Source organism: Eretmochelys imbricata, chromosome 3 (assembly GCF_965152235.1).
Source record: "Eretmochelys imbricata isolate rEreImb1 chromosome 3, rEreImb1.hap1, whole genome shotgun sequence".
Lineage (NCBI taxonomy): Eukaryota > Metazoa > Chordata > Testudines > Cheloniidae > Eretmochelys > Eretmochelys imbricata.
Window position 1 is genome coordinate 120105097 of NC_135574.1, and position 18916 is coordinate 120124012.

The 18916-nt window shown below is 40.1% G+C and overlaps 1 protein-coding gene across 3 annotated transcripts in view; it reads left to right on the forward strand.

Moving 5' to 3' along the window:
* Positions 1-234: 234 nt before the first annotated feature.
* The window catches only part of SYTL3 (synaptotagmin like 3), a 67011-nt gene continuing 48329 nt past the window's right edge, over positions 235-18916 (forward strand). The window contains exons 1-3 of one of the 3 annotated variants that reach the window (XM_077813279.1): positions 235-471; positions 12985-13586; positions 15093-15308. In XM_077813279.1, coding sequence (XP_077669405.1) covers positions 13477-13586; positions 15093-15308 — 326 coding nt within the window. In that variant the 5' untranslated portion in view covers positions 235-471; positions 12985-13476. Of the gene's footprint in view, positions 472-12629; positions 12868-12984; positions 13587-14511; positions 14610-15092; positions 15309-18916 lie in introns of those variants that run through there. The other 2 variants (XM_077813280.1, XM_077813281.1) reach the window with 2 other exon arrangements.

An 18916-nucleotide genomic window follows, 5' to 3' on the forward strand; every position in this document is an offset into this window, starting at 1 on the left:
CCAGCGTTTTTCAGTCTCTCTGGGGAGGTTGAGGTTTGCAGTTTTTGCAAATCTATTCTTCAGAAAGCAAAATCATTTGGAAGTCTAAGAAAGCATAGCCACTACGCTTCCTGTGGGTGGCTTGGAGGCCGTAAGCACATTTTGATTAATACAGCATTGCATTTTCACACGGTGAAACCTCTTTTTAAAATTTTAAAGAAGCTAATAACTTCCGTTTGATCACTAGTCTCTGCTTTGCTCCCAGGAACAGCAGTGTTTTGGAGCCTGTGGCAGCAGTAGCAACCATCCCCTGAGCCAGGTCCTTGTTGGCTGCCACAGGATCACTCTCTACATATGTTTTACTCCAATTTTGGCCCTTGCAGGAAGGAAAAGAGTGGGGAGAAAATCAATTTTTTTCAGTAAAGAAGAAGTGACCTCCTCAATCTCCAACAGTTCACTTCCACATCTCTTTCTTCTGTGGCAGCTGAAAAGGTAAGGGATATTTTCAATCTGTTTTATCTAACACAGCAAGGAGAAATGGATTTTTTGCTTAAACAATGTTGCTTAGTTTTTAAAGGATTTGTGGAAAGACTTGGAGCTGGAGCTTGAACTGGAAGTGATTTGTTGTGAAGTAATCTCTTTTACTGGATAAACTTGGGTAGGATGATATTAATACTACAAGAGACAAGTGCAAGCAAAATATTTCCTTTTACAACACAAAAGACATTGTTATGGGAAAACATTCTATATCTACGTGAAAATTAAAATGTTGCAGTCCGATAGTGCAAATTTTTTTCATAATTCTGCTTGTCAAGTGAGTTCTAATTAATTAATTTGATTGGTATTTGTATGAGAGGCAACTGCCATAAAGTCCATTAGCATTTGTGATTTGCATGTTTTTTTCCAGGAAATAGCATTACTCTGAGTTTCTATTATAGATATGCCACGTCTCTCTTTTAAATTAATGGATCTAATAGTCAAATTATCTCAAATCAGGACCTCATTTTCACAGATTATTTTGTATGTATTTGATTCAGTGTCACAACCAAAACCAAAAAATAAATGTGGCTATAGGAATTGGAAATGTTATTCATAGATCTCACAATGAAAATACCTGAGTAATTTAAAATTAAACAAAAATGTTCATATACAATCATATACTATTATCCCATATATCACCACAATATTTAGGTGTTGTTTATTATAAATAATAATAAAGATGATAATAAAATACTTTGCCTTTCATCTGAGGATTTTAATTTAGAAAGACCCCAATTTTTACTCCCTACTGAGCTTGTCTGAGTTCAGACTGGTGACCTATTAGCAAAAAGATCTCTGGTTTATTAGCAGTGCCTGGCGGCATCCAGCCCCCAAACAAGTAGTAATTTAAGAGAGAGTCTTTATATATGTTACATGCAAACAAGCAACCTTAAGAGAAGGGTAAAGTTGCAAAGTCAAATACTGAAAGATTAAGAAATGGCAGAAGTAAAGTTACTCATGCAAACTTAATCGTGCCCACTTGTATGTATACATTATGCTATAACCTGTAATTATGTGAGCATATATTATATTTTCCTGAATGGCTGGTCATCAGCAAAGGTTGTACGCAGAACTTCCAGATCCACATTGCAGTCCTCTTGGGCTAATGGAGTAATGTAGCAGAACTAAGTTGTTATCTTTTAGGTGGACCAGTCCATAGACAGGAACATGATACACCCTTTGTCTGTGACAAAATGGCAACTATATGTGGTAGAGCAGTGGAATACTGGGAATCAGTATTTCTGGCTCTGTTCCTGACTTTGTGATCAGAATGTGGTTTAGTTGTTAGAGTGATGGCTGTGGACCGCATAGCCGAGTTCATAGGGCATATGCGTTCCAAAAAGCATTCTGTGAAAGCGGATGAGACCTAGCTCTGTCATATTATAGACATTTGGACCTCCTGGATTCTGGGCTGCTCTAACTTGTGGCAGCTTCCCTACTGCTACCAATGTGCTGCTCTCCAGCTCAAAATTGCCAGAGCTCAGAGTGCTCCAAAGATTCCGTAGTCTGAACCCAGCACTGGATGCTGCAAAGGAGAAAGCCATAGAGCTGTGTACATTGGCCCTGTATCATTTCCTCACACAAGTTTAGGAATGCCCCTGGAAAGTCCCCCGGCCTCAAAATTAACAAATCAAACAAACAAAACCATAACCCTATCTTAATCAAAGTGTTTATACCCTAAAAAGGGAGAGGAACCATGAAGTTTATTAGGAACCTTGCTATTGAGTCTACACAGAAGGTGCTCAAGCATTATAATGATGAGGGCAGTATAAAACTCTAAGCTAGCTGGATGGATTTTCCCAGAAGGCATGTAATGAAGGAAGGTATCTGAAGATTTTGTAAGATTTTTTTTTTTTCCTGTGACTCCTGAGGAACAGTCGTTATTAAAAATATCATTTCTTGATTTCTCCTAAGAATAGGTCTGATGCAGGTAACTTCAGTGATTCAAAAGCTCTTCTCTACTGTTACAAAAGTAATCACCTGTTCCATCCAATTTGACCACATCTGCAAAATAATTACAAAATCTGGTGATTGTGAGGCATGAAGCTTTGCCCCCATAAGGGCACTTTGTTTACCCTCTAAACTCCCTAACTGTGATTCTAAACTAGCTTAGAACATTTATAGAAAATTAGGTATGTAACCCTTCTTCCAGGTGGAGTCGGAAGTTACAGGGCTGGGTGCAATATCTAGGGCAGCGGTTCTCAAACTGTGGTTCGGGACCCCAAAGTGGGTCACGACCTCATTTTAATGGGGTCGCCAGGGCTGGTGTTAGACTTGCTGAGGCCTGGGGCTTCAGCTTGGGCCCTCACGCCCAGAGTGGCAGGACTTGGGCAGGCTCAGGCTTCGGTCCCCCCTCCTGGGGTCATGTATTAATTTTTGTTGTCAGAAGGGGATCACGGTGCAACAAAGTTTGAGAACTGCTGATCTGGGGGTTCCTTTTTAACAATACAACACAAAACTTGCTCAAGTCCCCACCCAATAACCTAGGAAAAGTACACACCACCTCTTGGGCACCTCTACGAGGCAATACTTCCCCTCTGAGAAGCACAGAGTCTGTGTGTAGATAAGAAACTTTTAATATAAAGGGGGAAAGTAACACAGCATTATCTTGGGAAAATGGCACAAGCAGGATTCATAAGCATAAGACCATGAGCAAAACACCCATCCCAGAGTACATTGGGCAGTGTCTTCTGTCTCAGGTTCTTAAGTCCATCAACAAAAGTTCCTTTAATGTCCCCCTCCCTCCGTCACACTCCACTTGCAGTTCTTGTCCTTGGTCAGTGGAGACCCAGCGTTCAGAGGTGATTTTGCATGAGTTCGTCTTTCACCTTTGTGGGGAGAAGACAGCTTTCTTGTTCCCACAGCCACTTGCTCACTGCTCCACCACACCCTCTGAGATGTCTTGAGGTCCCACCACTTAACACAGCTTTCAGTGCTCAGTTATTTCTGCAGCAGCAGAAGACCCACCACTGCGTCAGTGGGGATCCTGGCCGCAACACACTGATATGGGTTCTGGCAGTGCTACAGCCAGACTAGGGTCAGCTGCCCCCGGGCTACTTCTGGACTCCCCGTCTTGAGGTACATGGATCAAGGTGGTGTCCTCAGGGGGGACCAACACCGTGAGTTCCTCAGGATCCCTGGTGCAGGGCAGGCTCGGCCACTCCTCTGGGTAGCTGGCCTGGGGCAGGCTCAGCCAGCCCTTGAATTTGCCGCAGGTCGCTGGGGCTTCTCAACTGGGAGATAGGCTAGAGGCGTCTGGTTTCCCCAGCGGCTGCTCTCTCAGTGAGCTCTGGGGTCGGGCCTTTATACTTCCTGTGCCACACCTGACCCTCTGGGGGGTGGGCTCAGAGCTCCCGGGCTCTGTCCACTGTGGTGTTTGGAGGGGCTCATTTCTCTCTGGGGTCATGCTGCACAGCTAGACCGAGTGGGTGTGTCCATGCAAACAAGATTGGCTTCGGAAGTCCTGTTCCCCTGCTGATCACCAGATGTCAGGGGAGAGCTCATTCAGACCTTGCTTACACATAATTGAACAACAAAAAACAAGAAAATTGCCAGAGCAACAAAGATTGCCTGACTCTGTCTTTTCACGAGTAGGGAAAAATAGTCAAAGTATAACACAATACAGATTTTATAAAAATTTAAAAACCGTGTATATTTAGTCTTAGAAAAAAGAAGACTGGGGGGGACCTGATAACAGTCTTCAAATATGTTAAGAGCTGTTCTAAAGAGGTGATCAATTGTTCTGCATGTCCATTGAAGGTAGGACAAGAAGTAATGGGCTTAGTCAGCAGCAACGGTAATTTAGGTTAGATATTAAGAAAAGCTTTTCAACTATACATATACACTGGAAGAGGCTACCAAGAGAGGTTGTGGAATCTTCATCACAGGAGGTTTTTAAGCACAGATTAGACAAACATCTGTCAGGGGTGGTCAAGGTGTTCATAGTACTGTCTCAGCACAGGGGGATGGACTATATAAATTCTTGAAGTCCTACATTTTTATGATTCAAGCCAACCTCCATCCAAGCTGTGTAAAGCTATTGGCTGTGTTGTGGCTTTTAAGCCACAGTCTGTATTTGTGGGGTGGGGTCGCATAGCAGTGGGAGTCACCAGAGGCATTTTGGCTCACTGGGCTAGGTGCAACAGGCACTCCCTCCGTGCTAATTCAGCTTGGCCATGCATCCCTAGCCCTGATCCCTTTTGGGAAATCTGGTGCTACCACTGCACTAGACTCTCCAGAACCTCTCAGAATGCAAGAACTGGGACTGTGGTTGACACCTGCATAGGGGTATGGGGAGGGAAATGATTCTGGGCCCTTTCTTCTCCGTTTGACCCCCAATCAGACCTAGCCATAGTTTGGTTCTGTATGTTTTAAATGTTGCCAGATGTTATAATTTATATCTCAGGAGATCAGAACTGAATGTACAATTGCCCCATTTTTTTTTTTATTTTTACTGTGCACAGAATTTGAGTAGCAGCAGCAAATCCATTGTTGCTGAATGGTGGCATTCTAAGTACTCATTTTGGGCCATCTCCGAATGTCTTTATTCAAGTGTTTGCTGAGGCCCAGATCCACAAAGGTATCTAGCTCCCAACTTGCAGGGAAATCAGTGGAAAAATTAGGAGCCTAAATACCCCTGAGGATCTGGGCCTCAGTCTTTATTCAGGCTAAACTCCCATGGACTTAAACGGGAATTTAGCCAGAATTTGGCCGATTATTATTTTGTATTTGTACAAATACAAATCCTTGAAAATATCACTATTTGTGTACAAATAATCTATTCTGTGAATCTCTAAAAAGGATTCTCTATACCTCCCATTATCAGCTTGTTATGTACTGTTCAGAAATAGCTGCTGTCAAAAAGCTGTTTCACAAAATGGGCCCGAAATCTTTCATTCTGTGTGTGGCATTTTGTAGACCCGGGGGAAAACCATTTTGTTTTTAAGAATATGGAGGGGATGGGAAATAACATAACTATTCATTTATTTATTTGCTAACTGTAGGTGTTGCTCTTATTAGCCGTGTATTAATATTAACCCTTTGAGATGGGTTTTGCTTCGTCCCACTGCTAATCACTTCTGTGGAATTTGCTAGTCTCCAAATGACATGCCTCAGAATTTTGCCTTCAGATTTATTGAGGACATTGTAACAATATTAGCTTTTCAAATCAATCCTAGAGAAATAGAAGGCACTGCTCACAGATTCTCTGGGGGCCTGATGCTGTGTGGTGCTGCATGCTTCCTCACTTCAGTGGGAGTTGAGGCCTCTCAGCACCACTTAAGAGGGACTCAGTACCTGGCAGGATCAGACTCCAAAAGAGCAGAGCCGTAAAGAAATGACTGTAGTGAAAGATCAACTTGAGCCGTGGTTGTACATGTCTTTGAAAATGGCCTATGTTGTGAGAATTCATAATTGCTGTGGCTTTCAATGTGTTTTAGTAACTTCCTGTGAAAATGTAATTGGTGAGGAAATAAAATACGATTATTCATATCTTTGCCTCCTCTGTTTCCACCGGAAATTCATGTTATATCTTTTTTTTCTTTAACGGTTTTCTATGTGAAAATCTGTCAGTTTTTTGTCATCAAAGGATTTTATCAAAAGAACGCAAAAGGAGGAGCATATACAAAGCTACTGTCTGGATATAAAAAGCAGCATCTCCTCCTGCCTTCTTTTGCAAAATTAAGTGGATAAAGTTGAGCTAGCCTGACAGCATGGGTGGTGCATGAACTGCCGGCTGGGAGGAGGCTAGTCTCCAGCCCCACCCCTTCCAGCCAAGGCCCCGCCTCTTCCGCACCCCCTCCACCAGAGCCCCCACCACAGCCACCGGCACCCGTCCCAGGCTAGCTCCCCCCGCAGCCCCGGAGCACCGGGATGGCGATGCGGCCCAAGTCCGTCCCCAGAGGGAGGCTGGACTCCAGCCATGGCAGTGGAGCAGGAAGCAGGAGGGAGGGGCTGGGGGCAGAGCATGAGTGGGGCCACGCCTTGGTGTTTGGGGAGGCACAGCCTCCCCCAGCCTATGATGGCTGCTGCCCATCCGTGACAGTTTGGATGTAAAACACACATATAAAAAAATAAAATAGCTGTAGATATGCGCAAATAAACTGGCAATGTGGACTCTCTGATTCTTGAAACAAAACATACAGATAATGAGTCAGATCTTCAGCTCGTGTAAATTAGTGTAATTTCATTAATTTCAATAAAGCTACACCCATCTATACTAGTGAAAGATCTGGCCCCGTGTATTTAATACCTGTAGAGATATGTTTGTAGAACATGATAATTTAGAGACACTCCCTCGTAAGGGATAGTATTATGAACATAGGAATTTGGAGATGTGCCCTGGAGGTGAGGGTTGGGAATATCGCATGCCATGGCTGTGTGCTGCAGTTCACCAATTATGCTGTCTAGTTTGTTTTGTTAAAGTTTTATTCCTTTCTCATTCATTTGGTTTGCTGTTTAATGAACCCAAAGATAGTTACATGGTGTCAGAAGAGTTGAAAGATAAGGGAAGTGCAGTGATTTTGAAGTTTACTCCTGAGTTTGCAACTGAAAGCAGAGACAAAGGGAGGCACGAGAGAAACACGTTGAGCACCGGGCACAGAGGCTTTTGCTTGTATTTGGTGATCACAATAGAACTTGACTAGCTTAAGAAGGGGGGAAAAATCCAAAAATGGACATATTGCAACCTCCATCCAGTCTGCAATTGTCAGGCAATGTTGCAGAGAACTGAAAAAAATATCAGACAGAGATTTGAATTTATTTAGCAGCCATCAGGGCAGAGAAAAAAATGATAAAGTGAAATCATCAATCTTTTTGTATGTTGTTGGGGAGGAAGCATTGGATATTTATAACAACTTTATGTTTGAAGAAGGTGAAAGCATGAAGTTGAGCAAGATACTGACTAAACTTGAGAAAATTGCATGCCAAAAAGGAATGAAACATTTAAGAGAGACACATTTTTTACATGCATGAAAAAACTGATGACACCATAGAGCAATATGTCACAAAATTAAGGAAACTCAGTAAAACCTGTGACTTTGGTGAGCCAACAGAGTCTCTGGTCAGAAATAGACTCATTTTTAGCATTAAAGACTATGTGTTAAGAGAAAGACTGCTACCTGAAGGAGACTTAACGTTAGAAAAAGCTCTCCAAATATGCAGGGCAGCAGAAACTGTGAAACAACAAACCAAAGAGCAGAATTCATCAGAAAGGGTTATCCATGTACTAAGTGCAAAAGAATAGAGCCAGAATAGGTCAAATCAGAGTGGAACTACTCGCTGTGAAAACCATTGCTACAGGGAAGACTGGTTACAGATGCTCATAAGGAAGCTGTGGATCACAGTATGGCCCTGTGATGTTGCACTCCATATGTTTATGGAAATATGCTTATGAGTATAAATATAATGTAACTGGAATATGCTTTATGCAAAAGGTCTCTTGTAAGGTATCATTGCAAAGCTTATAATCTACTGAGTGTGTTCATCCTATTTGTATGAATGTATCATTCTTGTATCTGAAGCTAGAAATATGAAGTATTACTCTATTGTAACTATGCAAAGTGTGGGCCATTAATGGTGGCTTGGAATCTTGATGGCTCCCATTAACTAGGACAATTGGTTCTGTTTACTTGTAAGCCTTCCTGTATACATGGATTCCAGCCAGTGAATAATGTCACATGATACTGGAATCCATCTTAAACCTGGTACTTTTCCATTTAGAAGGAAGGGTGGGAACCCAGAGAGAGACAAAGGATTCCCACCTTGTGCCAAAGCTATAAAAGGGTGTGGAACAGAACAAAGGGGGCTGCCAGTCATGAGAAAACCCCTAGTTACCACCTGAGCTGGAACTAACAAGAACTGTACCGGGGAAAGGATTGGGCCCAGACTAAGAAGGAGTCTAGTTTGTGAAAGAAGCTTATTGGAACATCTCTGAGGGTGAGATTTACCTGTATTCAGTTTCTTAAATCTATTAGGCTTAGACTTGCATGTTTTGTTTTATTTTGCTTGGGAACTTACTTTGTTCTGTCTGTTATTACTTGAAACCACTTGAATCCTATTTTTTATACTTAATAAAATCACTTTTGTTTATTAACAAACCCAGAGTAAGTGATTAATACCTGGGGGAGGAAACAGCTGTGCATATCTCTCTATCAGTATTATAGAGGGCGGATAATTCATGAGTTTATCCTATAAGCTTTATACAGAGTAAAACAGATTTATTGGGGTTTGAATCTCATTGGGAATTGGGTGTCTGGATGCTGGAGATAGGTAACCTGCTGAGTGGTTTTCAGTTAAAGCCTGCAGCTTTGGGGGCGTGGTTCAGACCTGGGTCTCTGTTGCAGTAGACTAGCGTGTCTGGCTCAACAAGACAGGGTTCTGGAGTTCCAAGCGCTCAGGGAAAATGGGCTCAGAGGTAATTTCAGCACATCAGGTGACAGTCCCAAGGGGTTCTCTCAGACCGAACCTGTCACAGGCCGGAAACAGTGTATTGCCTTTAGGATATTGTCATACATGTGGGGGAAATAATCATTTTGCAAAATGCTGCAGATCTCAAATGCAGAAAAGTCAAATGCATCCAGTTCCACAAAGGCTTTATTAGAAGGTTGGTACTGATATATTTCCCTGACAATCAAAGGATTATTTAATAGTCACAGATTATTATTCTCTGTATCCATAAATTTGCACACTGCACAGTACTAATAATAAATTAGTGATAGCCGGCTTGAAGAGAATCTTCTCCAAACATGGAATTCCAGATGAAGTCTTTAGTAATAATGGGCCGCAATTTTTCAGTGCAGATTTTAGGCAATTTGCCAGAGATTGGGGATAATTTGGATTTGATGTTTTGTGATGAAAATCCCAATCAAATGGACTTTAGGAAATGTTTATAGAGACAGTAAAGAATCTTATGAAAAAGACTTTTGACAGTCGGGGGTGATTTGTATAAAGCACTATTGGTTACCAAAGTACACCCCTGGAGAATGGCTTTTCTCTAGCTCAGTTGTTAATGGCAAGAAAGATCAGATCTAATTTACCAATTACTGATGACCTGCTGAAATCTCATAACAATGCAACCATACAGAAGATGAAAGGAAATCAGAAGTGGAAGCGGAAATATTATTTTGACAAAAGGGCCTGTGATCTCCCATCTCTTAACCCAGGTGATAGAGTGTGCCTGAGGAATCACACCTCTGATACTTGGGGCCAAAGGGGTGCCATTAAAGAACAGCTGCATCCAAGGTTTTATGTAGTCGAGACAGACCAGGTGGACACATTTTGACATAATTGAAGGGATGTATGATTAATCCCAGAAGGTTCCACAACATTGACAGCAGATGTGGACTCTGGCATTTCCCATGTGACTGATCCTTTGTCATTGATGCACAAAGGAGCAACTGTCAAGGAACAAGTGAACAACTCAGACTCTAATGAAAGGCTGATCCTCAGAAGATCAGAGTGTGAGATTAAACTTCCTGGAAGACTCATAGAGACTTGCTAACCTGCCTGGAGTAAGGGTACTTGAGAAAAGTGAGTGGTAAAGACTCACTGGAGAGTGATGTGCTAGTAATCTGTCCTCTCTAGGTAGTTGACAAACTGGGTTTATGGAAATATAGTAGATGGGTTTAGAATTTAATGAATGTGTTTTTAGATAGTTGTTAGCTGTTATATATGAGTTAATTTGTTTTTCTTTAACAGGGAAGATATAGAGATATGTTTGTAGAAGATTATAATTGAGAGACGCTCCCTCATAAGGGACAGTATTATGAACATAGGAATTTGGAGATGTGCCCTTGAGGCAGTGGTTGGGAGCACCAGATGGCTGTGTGTAGATCACCAGAGATGCTCTCCAGTTTGTTTTATTAAAGTTTTGTTCCTTTCTCATTCATTTGGTTTGTTGTTTAATGAACCCCAAGACTGTTATAATACTTAGATTAAACACTCAAGACTTTATCTCAAAACTAATTTTTATTTTATTACCTTTAAATAATAGAGGTGGGTCAAAACTGATCTGCTTTTAAACTCTCCTGAATAGGTCAGACCAACCCAAATATAGACTTTATAACCTAATAGAAACAGTATGATTTTGTAAGATATGCAAATATTCTGAATATGATTCAATAACTGTTTCCCTTCTGCAGATGCTACAGTAATATGCATTATTATTAAAAAATAACACACTTTTTCTTGTGTTCAGTTTTTTGAAAGCTATACATATAGAGCCAGTTTCTGCAGTTTCATCAAGCAAATGCTTTTTGATTTCAGTGAGAGTTTTGTACAAGTAAGTACCACAGAATATGTCCCATAGATACAAAGCAATTCTTGCGTGTTTTTATTTAAACTTTGTTGTCACGGTTCTTGAGGTACCCAGAACTGTGAATCATCTTGTTGCCCCCCTCCTCCAGCAAGAGGAAGTCTTGTTTGTGGTTGCTGGGTGTTAGCTTCCTGACCGTGCCAGCCCTTCAACCACTCAAGCATTCTCCTCTTGACTATGCCAGCCCTAGTTTAGCAGGTTAGCAATAGGTGCACCCAAGTCCCTTTGAAGTGTTCCCCTGCAATATCCAGCCCCTGACACTGATTACTCTCAGCAATTTCCAATCCTCTGTACCCAAAGATGCAGTATACCCTAATTTACCAGTTGTACCTTAAACCACTGCTCCTGTAAATCACAGAGCACTTGAGGGTGCTTATAAAACCAAAGAAGATTTATTAAAGTAGGAATAGGGATTTAAGTAGAAATGTGAGAGTGGTAGAAAAAGTGGTTACAATATGAAACAAAATCATAAAATGTGAACCTGGGTCTTCACTTATTAATAGTTACTTTTCTTAGCTAATAAAGTAGATTTCACCCCCCCAAGTTTAGTCAGTTGCAGACTGGCTAGTTTCGGAAGAGCCAGCATTCAAATGCTCATGAAAGCACCCTTCTCTGCCAGGGGTTTTCCTCAGTGAATGGATACAGAGTGCTTTCCTGTACACTCTGGTTATCTCTATACGTACAGCACTGCAGTGGCGCATCTGGTGATGACGCTTTATGTCAACAGGAGCGAGCTCTCCTGTCAACATAAAAAACCCACCTCCGAGAGCAGCCGAAGCTATGTCGGTGGCAGAAGCTCTCCCCCCGACACAGCGTTGTGCACATGAGTGCTTATGTCTGTGTAACTTATGTCGCTCGGGGGCGGGGGGTGGATTCCACCACTCCCCCCCTCCCCAAGCAACATAAATTTTGCTGACATAGGCTATAGTATAGACATTGCTTCTCTTAAAGTGAAGAAGTCTTTTGTCTTTATTCATACCCAGAGTCATTTCCGGCCTCCTATAATGTTCCTTTTCACCTCCAGGTGGTTTCAATAATTTGCAATTGTCTTCGATAGTTTTCTGTTGATTTTTCTGGGGTGTGGCAAGGGTAGACAATAGAACCTTGCATTACCTCGATGGCTGACTAAGGAGGGGTGACAGCTCCCTCTTGCTTGAATAGGTCATCATGGAGACACATTACCCCGGTGACTAATTTTTACTCAAAGTCCATAAAGCCTATTTTCCATATAAATACATTATTCCATAAATATTACTTGTACATACATATTGCAATGAGATTATGACTCTTGACAAATTAGGAGCTTTCTCTAGATACCTTACATACTACTTTTTAATGAATAAGACATGTAAAAGACATCTTTGGTGTAGTGAGTTTGTCAGGTCTGAGATGAGAAAAAAGGGTCTCTGTGTCACATTCATCTATTTCTCTTTCTGTATTTTCCTGCTTCTTGTATGTTTGCACATAAGTAACTCATCAGTTTGGGATGAGGAGCTATTTGTGCACAATGCAAGAAATAAAACTGTATCCTCTTGACTTTTTGTGTTTGTGTATGTTTAACAAAGATAGCAGCTCTGCTGTGCTCAAAACCTTTTATCTAGCCTCTACAGAAAGAAGCTAGTTATGATTCAGATGACAGGTCCATTAGCTATTAAAACATATAAATAATTGATAGAAACAACTCTAAGGGGTGTTGTTCTTTCTCCTTTTATTACAAGATTTTAATGCTTTGTCACTTCCATAAGATGAGATGTACAGCTACTAGTCAGCTAAGGAGCACATATCATAACCAATATATCTTCAAATCATGAGGCCCCCAGGGCAGCCTCTGAATTTTCTTGGCAGCTACTTTTATTAATTGATTGATTTTTTTGCATTATCAGCACAACACCAAAATTAGTCTTTTCTAAGCTATTAACGCAGAAAGCTAAGCATTAATGAAACATGTGGGTATGATGGTAATGCTGACTGAAGAATGGTCTGTCTTGTTCAGTATCTCCAGGTTATTCCAGCATGTCTGAATCAGTGTGTGAAAGGTATAGTTTGTGTACGGTAGAGTTTGTTTTTCACAGAGTAATGCCCAGATTCTAGCAGAGAGATGTTGAAGAAGAAGAAATGAGGAAAAATAACACTTTATCTTTGTTTTTCTCTAGGTCCTGAACAAGATACTATTTTTATTCTAGTTACTTCCTACCATGAAATTTCTAAAGCAAGAGGGCAAGTAAGACAAGCTGTTTTCCTCTCCTTCATGCCCTTTTTCTGTGTGAAGGCTCCCTCAGCCTGGTGATTACAAATAAAATCTTACTTTGGGCTATTGTCAGTTTTGGAGCCACTCTCAGCAAAAAAAGAACTTTCATATGAAAGGCAGCAGACTGTTGTGACCCTGCTAAATGACCGTATTCATCAGGGGGCAGAGACACTCTGGAAATTATGATTTGCATGGAGATGAACACTCTTTTTTCTTTTCTTCAAGAGTATGACACAGTAGAAATGTATCACCAATGAAATAAGAGCACAGGCACATAAAAGAACTCATAGACCTCCTGCGTGCCATATTATACTCCAGAAACAGTCATATCTGTCAGTTTGGATATAGTAGAACTGTGTAGTGCAGGAGTCTCTAAAGGAAGTGAAGTGTGGGGAAAATGACCTGTGAACTGAATCTGAACTTCCTTAAGGAATTGGAACAAGAGACAGTTTTACAGGTCCTGTACCGTGACCAGATGGTGAGAAAAGTGGATGAGGAAAGGATAAGGTATTTTACCTTTTTTGTACTATGCCACCATTTCTCTTTGCTTTCTTCTCTAATCTTATTTCATCTCCTATCTGCTGTTAACTAGTATCTTTTTTCCAGTTGGGAAAACTAAGAGGTATCCAGTGTGTCATGGCTTACTATCCATTAGAGCTGAATAAATACTATGCATTGAATAAACTACTCAATGAATTTAGCTTCTAGCATTCTTAGAAAAAATCAGGCTACCACAAGGGTTACTCCCTCAGTGGAGAGTTTATAGTTAATTCTCTCTCATCACATTCACAGGTGCACGTGGATTGTCCCAGTTACAAAGAATGAGATCAGGTCTTTGACTGATTTACATCATTTCATCTGTTCCAGGATTCTCACAAGGGGTTTTGGGAACCTGTTCCCCATGCTGAGTGAAGCAGTGTCCCATCCCATATAAATTTTATGCCAAGTGCATTGCATGTACTAGTGTGCAATTTTCTGTCATCACCAGGGGGTTTTATTGGCTGAATGAAGAGTTTAAATTTAATTCTCTCTCAGTACCTTCACACGGATATTTGATTTGTAAAGGGTGAGGTTAAATCTTTGTCTAGCTTATTTTGTTTCCTGTATACTAGGGCTCTGACAAGGTGTTGTTGTTTTTTTGGAACCTTGCAACCTACTTTCTCAAGCAATAACCCACCCCATATAAAACATACCATTTGGGTTGCTAATATTTACACATGCAAGTTTAAAATTCTCTATGTTTTCACATTTGAGTGTAGGCCCTACAGTTTGCTTTCTGCAAGTATTTGTATGATTAAAACTTAAATGTCTGTGGAAAACAAATGCTAATAGGTTGTAAGCAAAGCTGAAACAAATTCATTTTTAAATTTGAGCAAATACAGTAACTTCTTTGGTATTTACTCAGTTCAACTTTGTATAGTCAGAATATTCTCCTGCAGAAGGGTTATGATGTAACCAAATAGTGCAGGGAACAGGATTCTTAATGTTACTGATCCTTGTCAGAGAAACACTGAATTACGGTTATGTCAGGTAAGTAAAAGCAACAATTTTCAATTTTTTGTTTTAAAATGGTTTTGGTTTTTGTTTTTGTAATTTTAAGTCTACACATAATTCAGTTAAATTCACCTTAGCTGATTCATGTATTTAATGAAGATGTTTTTGCAATTCTCATTCATGAGTCAAATTTGCAAAGGGAACCAAACCCCACTTCTTTTGCATGTGCACAGCTTTGAACACATGATCACTTGCATACATACTTTTTGGCTCCCTGTTATGTGTGCATAATTTGCATGTGCAGAGCACCATTTGTACTAGATTAGAACTCCATTTATGTGCAGAAGTGGGGTTTCATGTGCAACTGATAATGCAAAAAAATACTGTATGCAAGTGATCTCAGGCAACGTAAAAATAGAGGCCACAATCTGAAGATTTGACCCATAATTATTATCACTATTGGACACAAACATTATCAGTTTGTGATTGTACATATTTTTATTTGCTTGGTGTGGACAGGAAATTGAAAATTCAGCTGCAGCAACTTCGTTGCAAGGGGGCAAAAAGTGTAAGCCATGAGTACCAAGAAAGATCCTGCGCTCGCTGTCAGAAATCCTTGGGACTGGTGATGAATAGAGGTGCAGTGTGCAATGGATGCAGTCATCGAGTGTGCTCTGAGTGCCGTGTCTGCCTGAATCCCTATTTGTGGAAATGCACCATCTGTTATGCTCATGGGTGAGAAATTTGACTAGTTTTGCTGAGCCATCTCTGTTGTTTGTGGTGTTGTAATAGTTAGAGAAGCAAATAAAATGCCTAAATTGTTATAATTAAGGTAGCATTGACAAGAGTTGAAAGCCTGGGGTGAAAACCTCACCCCGTTGAAGTCAGTGGGAATTTTGTCATTGACTTCAGTGGAGCCAGAATTTCACCCCTTCTGTTTAGCAAAATGGACAGGTCACAGAGACTCAAACATGCGTCAGTATTTCCTGGGGCTGTGATAGTGTTAGATCTCATAAGGTAGGGCAGGGTTTGGTATAGTCAGTTCTTCCATAGAAATTATCTGAAGAAAACCCAGATAGCTGCAGTAACTGATACTGTGATTCCCACAGATGGCTATCTTCCCTATGAGTCAGTACTGAACCAGTGCATTCCTGCAGGGTGCTGGGGATCTTGTGCCACAGGAGGTGCCATCTTTTGGATGAGATGTTTGGCTGAGTTCTTGACTACTTCCTTGTCATTATTTTTCCCAAGGCCCTTATCACAAGAGTAGAGGTATCCCCATTGTGTTTAATAATAATAATAATAACAACAATAATAATACTTAATAATTAATATAATAAATAATATGAAGCTATAGTACATGTAGATTAAAAATGTATAACAAATATTAATAACAACATTCTGATGACAAGCGCATATAGTCAGAGACAGCCCTATGCTTATCTAATTTAAATTTGTTACCTTTTAATTTCATTGCATATTACTTTGTTCTTGTATTACCAGAAAGTGTAAACAAGAGTTTTTGATTTACCTTCTCTGTACTACTATATTAAATACCTCCACTGAATATACTCTTATTCAGAACATCCTGTCTAAGCTCAATAGTCCAAATCAGGGATATTCTGATACATTTCTGACTTTGATGAGAAACGTTGTGGTACTTTATAGGCAAAAACAGAGTTTTGAAATCAAACGAGCAGTTCTGAAGGTGAAATTCATCCCTGTACATAGGGCAAGTATTTTAAATGAAATTCATCACTGTGAAGAAGGTCAGTATAAGGGCTATGCACCACGTAAATCCCTCTTTACACCTCAAATTTAGGTTTAAATAAGAACTCAAGTGGTACATAGGTCTTGTACTAGCTTTTTGAACAGGATTGACGATCTGTGGATGGTTGCCAGTTTAAAGTCAGTTTTCAGAGTAGCAGCCGTGTTAGTCTGTATCCGCAAAAAGAACAGGAGTACTTGTGGCACCTTAGAGACTAACAAATTTATTTGAGCATAAGCTTTCGTGGGCTACAGCCCACTTCATCGGATGCATAGAATGGAACCTATAGTAAGAAGATATATAGATATATATATACACATACAGAGAACATGAAAAGGTGGAGTAAGAGGCTAATTAATTAAGATGAGCTATTATCAGCAGGAGAAAAAAACTTTTGTAGTGATAATCAAGATGGCCCATTTAGAGAGTTGACAAGAAGGTGTGAGGATACTTAACACGGGGAAATAGATTCAATATGTGTAATGACCCAGCCACTCCCAGTCTCTATTCAAACCCAAGTTAATGGTATCTAGTTTGCATATTAATTAATATGCCATTAACTTGGGTTTGAATAGAGGCTGGGAGTGGCTGGATCATTACACATATTGAATCTATTTCCCCATGTTAAGTATCCTCACACCTTCTTGTCAACTCTCTAAATGGGCCATCTTGATTATCACTACAGAAGTTTTTTTCTCCTGCTGATAATAGCTCATCTTAATTAATTAGCCTCTTACTCCACCTTTTCATGTTCTCTGTATGTGTATATATATATCTATATATCTTCTTACTTTAGGTTCCATTCTATGCATCCGATGAAGTGGGCTGTAGCCCACGAAAACTTATGCTGTAATAAATATGTTAGTCTCTAAGGTGCCACAAGTACTCCTGTTCTTTTTAAAGTCAGTTTGTGTATCTTGGGTGACAATGCAGACTTTAAGAATGCACAATGAATGTCTTTTCATGTAAATTGTGATTTTTAAACAATGTATTTGAAATGCATTTATCACAAAACAGGCACAGTAGTTTGCTCGATATTTGGGGCTAAATAATTATGGGGTTGTTTTTTTCGGGGGGAAGGAGGGAAAAGCAGCTTTTGAATTATATGAGCTCCAGAACCATTATCTCCACCTCCAAAGTGCTTTTCTTTTTAGCGAAAAGGGGATGGATTCATAACTATTTTTGTGTGTAGGAAACCATAAGTTAAGGACAAATGGACCACATTTTTTCTCATTTGTTTTTTAAGACTATTGTTCAGAGGCTAAGTGTAACATGGAAAAACTCTTTTTATCCGAAAGCAACTAAAAATAGAGGTTTATAATAAAAGTGTCATTTCAGCCAATTAAGATCACATCATATCGTATCTCATATCATTACTTATCCTGATATTTAGTAATGCATGCAGCAAGACACACACACATAAACACGCCCAAGAAAATCTATTTTTCTGTCTATTGCAGACGTTGAAAAATTATGCATCCTCAGTGAGTGAAATTTACCTTTGAGGAGAAGGACAGCACAAGGTGCTGTCTGCGCTTAAGCCTCATTTGAGCTTATCACTTAGGGCCTGATCCAAAGCCCATTGGAATTATTGGGAGTTTTTCCATTGACTTTAATGGGCTTTGGTTCAGGACTATAAAGCTTAAGAGATGGATAGGGCTATGTGTGGACCCTCTGTAATGGAGTAGTTCCACTCAGTGCCCTATATTTTATGGGAAGAGGAAAGATGTAGAAATTTAGAGTCTGATTTTCAGAGATACAGTACTGAGCACTCATACCTTCTGTTGAAGTCAAGAAAAGCACGTTGACTTCCGAAAATCAGCGTCTAAATGACTTCTTGCAGAATCTAGGCCAGCAGAGGCTCTGTGTGTCTTTGTGATGACAAGTAGAGTGACTGCTTATAAATGATCAATTACAAAACATACTGGTGTACATTTGATAGGCAGTATAATTTCATTATCTTCATCTTGATTTTTTTTAATCCTGATACTATTATCTAGCTCTCAGTTGCTGTTAAAATGTTATTTCCCCCACAAAACATTGATATCAGCAACATCACTGACGTTCTTCCTCCCCTACCCTGCTCTTTAAATACTAGTTTTAGATATTAGATTATCTGTGGAGACAAACTTCATAGACCAAACTGAGCATAAGCAATGACAAAAAGGCTACCATAAAACACCGTTTTTGGCATTTCAAAAACAAAATGGAAATGTATTTCCTGTGTGCTGTATCTAGATGATTGTAGGTATTACTATGAGTCACGCATAAGTGAACAGAAATCAGCCATCATCCTCTGTTCATGGTCTTGCTCTGATAAGTTTATAAATGTGAATAGAAGTATCTTTTAACTTCTCATATGCCCTTTCTCTGTGCATGGCTGAGGGCAAATATCTCTAAAGCAGTCCCATTATAGCCTTGGATATGATTTATCACAGGGCTACATACATGTCCCCATTTGCTAGATGAACACTGTCAGCCAGTTTCAACTCTTAAGTGCTCACATCCCACCTGTCCAAAGAAAATAAATGTTTAACTGAGGTCGGCATTTGGTTTGCTATATCGTGAGTAGAAA